Below are 2500 nucleotides of genomic sequence, written 5' to 3' on the forward strand. Positions count from 1 at the left end.
TCTTTCCCTCTTGAATTAATATTTTACTTAAACTGAATAAGTATGCTATCTTAATGAGATGATTTCATGGGAGATTATTCTTACGGTTTTCTCCTGAATTATTCAGAGGCATTTCACTTTAGATTATATAATCCTGTATGACTTCCTATATAACTTGGCATCATAAGAGGACAGTATGCTGCTATGTATTTCATGAGTGCTTTACACGGGCATGTTTTTATATATATATGGTATATAAAAATTGGCTATGAAAAATATTTTTTTTTTTTAATTAGGTGCTATTTCAAGTGGTTTTAGGCTGGAAGAGTCTCCATTTGTTCCATATGACTTTATGAACAGCAGTAATTCACCAGCCAGTCCTCCTGGATCTATTGGGGATGGCTGGCCCCGTGCCAAATCGCCTAATGGCTCTAGCAGTGTTAACTGGCCACCAGGTAGGCAATGCCAGTGCTTACTCTTTGTGTGGCTCTTACTGTTCAGCCCTGTTTCTTCTGTGTTCCTTGGTCATTACTTGTGGAGGGGGAGGGGAGACAGCCTGCAGAAAAGCATTAAGGGTGTGTTTTTAGCGGATCAAAATTGAGAGCAGTAGTTTCATTGTACAAAGAGAAGTATATCTCCCTGCTCTGAGATTTTACCCTGGTGAGATGGAACCAGAAAAACTAGAAATGAAGTGAATAAAGTGAAAAGAAGACTAAATTAAGTCAATTAAATGCTTAAAAGGTTTTGGATTTTCAGTCATTGAGATGTATTGTTTAGACAGCTGTTTCCTGTTTTAAAAAAAAAAATCAAACCCACCAACACCCCCCCCCCAATAAGCTTCTTTTCTGAATCTCTATTCCTAGAGTTTCGTCCTGGTGAGCCATGGAAAGGTTATCCAAACATCGACCCTGAAACTGACCCTTACGTCACTCCTGGCAGTGTCATAAACAATCTTTCAATTAATACTGTGCGGGAAGTTGACCACCTCAGGGACAGGAACAGTGGTATGTTCAGATGCTACGTTTTCTAACTGTGTACTAATCTTCCTTCAGTCACAGAGAGAGACTGTTTACTTGGAGATGTTTGCTACTTGCTCATCTCCTTGTTTATCTCTTGTATTGTGGATTTCATGGCTGAAAAGCTCATCTTTGGCTCAAGCACTGCTACTTGATGCAACGCAACAGATATTCCAAGAATGTGGGCAGAGTGAGCAAACGCTCCTGATCTGCATTCTGATGTAATTCTGTGCACAGAGAGGCAGTGTGTTTGAAAGTAGGCAAGCACAACTTGGCAGTCTAGCCATTGCAGTAATGTAACTAGCTTTTGCTTGCAGTGAGTGCAGGGTGCTTCCTGCTGTTGAGCATGCTTGCCACCACGTGCCTTTGGATCAAGGATGAGGACTGAGAAGAGTGGAGGAGGTCCCTCGTCTGACTGTGCAGATGTGTTCAGTCTGGGCTACAAGTCATGCCTTTTAATTTTACTGCATTTGTGATGCACTGTGCCGTGACTGACTTCTGTCTTTATAGGGTCATCCTCATCTTTGAACACCACGCTGCCTTCAACTAGTGCCTGGTCATCCATTCGTGCCTCCAACTACAATGTTTCCCTCAGCAGTACAGCACAAAGCACTTCAGGTGATGTCTGCTTATATCGCTCTGAGCTGGTGTTTCTTCCCCTTCACGTGCTTCAGGGGGATACTAAATGTTAATAAAACATTTATTATTAGTTAATAAACTGAGGTCTCCTCTGAGCGGTAACTTCACTAATTTTCAAAGTAGCTATTTTGATTTTACTCTGATTTAGCAGCTTTTATTTGTAGCAAGGTGATGGTTCCGGCAGCATAGTGATTATGGTTGTCTTTGTATGTCTTTCAGTAGCCAGAAACAGTGATTCCAAATCAACATGGTCTCCTGGATCAGTCACTAACACCTCTCTGGCTCATGAGCTGTGGAAGGTCCCTTTGCCACCTAAAAGCATCACTGCTCCGTCCCGCCCACCTCCAGGGCTAACAGGCCAGAAACCACCGTTGTCCACTTGGGATAATTCCCTTCGTTTGGGTGGAGGATGGGGAAATTCTGATGCCAGATATACCCCTGGTAAGGATGTCTTTTTGTGTATGAAGGCTTTTTGTTTTGCTGTCAAGCTAGGGAGTCTCCTGTGCATTTGATTAGATCATCTGTCACTGTTAGCTAACATCTGTACCATTTGTCTTGCCAAAAGCAAAAGCTGGTCTATATATCCTAAACTGCATTGCGGCAGACTTTCTACTGAATAAAACTGGGGGGGGAGGGCTAGGTATTGCATGCAGCGGTAACATGGATGGCACTAAGGTTTTTTCTGTCCTTAGTATGAACCATGTCTCCAAGCGCTTTCTGAGTTTGACATCTGTGCAGCTGAATGAGGTTGCCTATTAATAAGTGTTTTTCAGAGTGGCTCATGCCGTAATGAATTAGATCATGATAGTACAGGGAGTCTTCAGACAGGCTTCAAAACTATTCTGAGCTTGCAGCAAGAGTCAAAA

General features: G+C 42.4%; 1 protein-coding gene across 8 annotated transcripts in view; it reads left to right on the plus strand.

The window, feature by feature from the left end:
- The window catches only part of TNRC6A (trinucleotide repeat containing 6A), a 53178-nt gene that overhangs the window by 47042 nt on the left and 3636 nt on the right, over window positions 1–2500 (plus strand). For 5 of the 8 annotated variants that reach the window (XM_009320491.1, XM_009320494.1, XM_009320497.1 and 2 more), the window contains 4 exons: window positions 276–434; window positions 843–983; window positions 1506–1613; window positions 1854–2075. In XM_009320491.1, coding sequence (XP_009318766.1) covers window positions 276–434; window positions 843–983; window positions 1506–1613; window positions 1854–2075 — 630 coding nt within the window. The remainder of the gene's footprint in view (window positions 1–275; window positions 435–842; window positions 984–1505; window positions 1614–1853; window positions 2076–2500) is intronic. The other 3 variants (XM_009320493.1, XM_009320495.1, XM_009320498.1) reach the window with 1 other exon arrangement.

This window comes from Pygoscelis adeliae, unplaced genomic scaffold, assembly GCF_000699105.1.
Source record: "Pygoscelis adeliae isolate BGI_AS28 unplaced genomic scaffold, ASM69910v1 Scaffold173, whole genome shotgun sequence".
In the NCBI taxonomy this organism is placed as follows: domain Eukaryota; kingdom Metazoa; phylum Chordata; class Aves; order Sphenisciformes; family Spheniscidae; genus Pygoscelis; species Pygoscelis adeliae.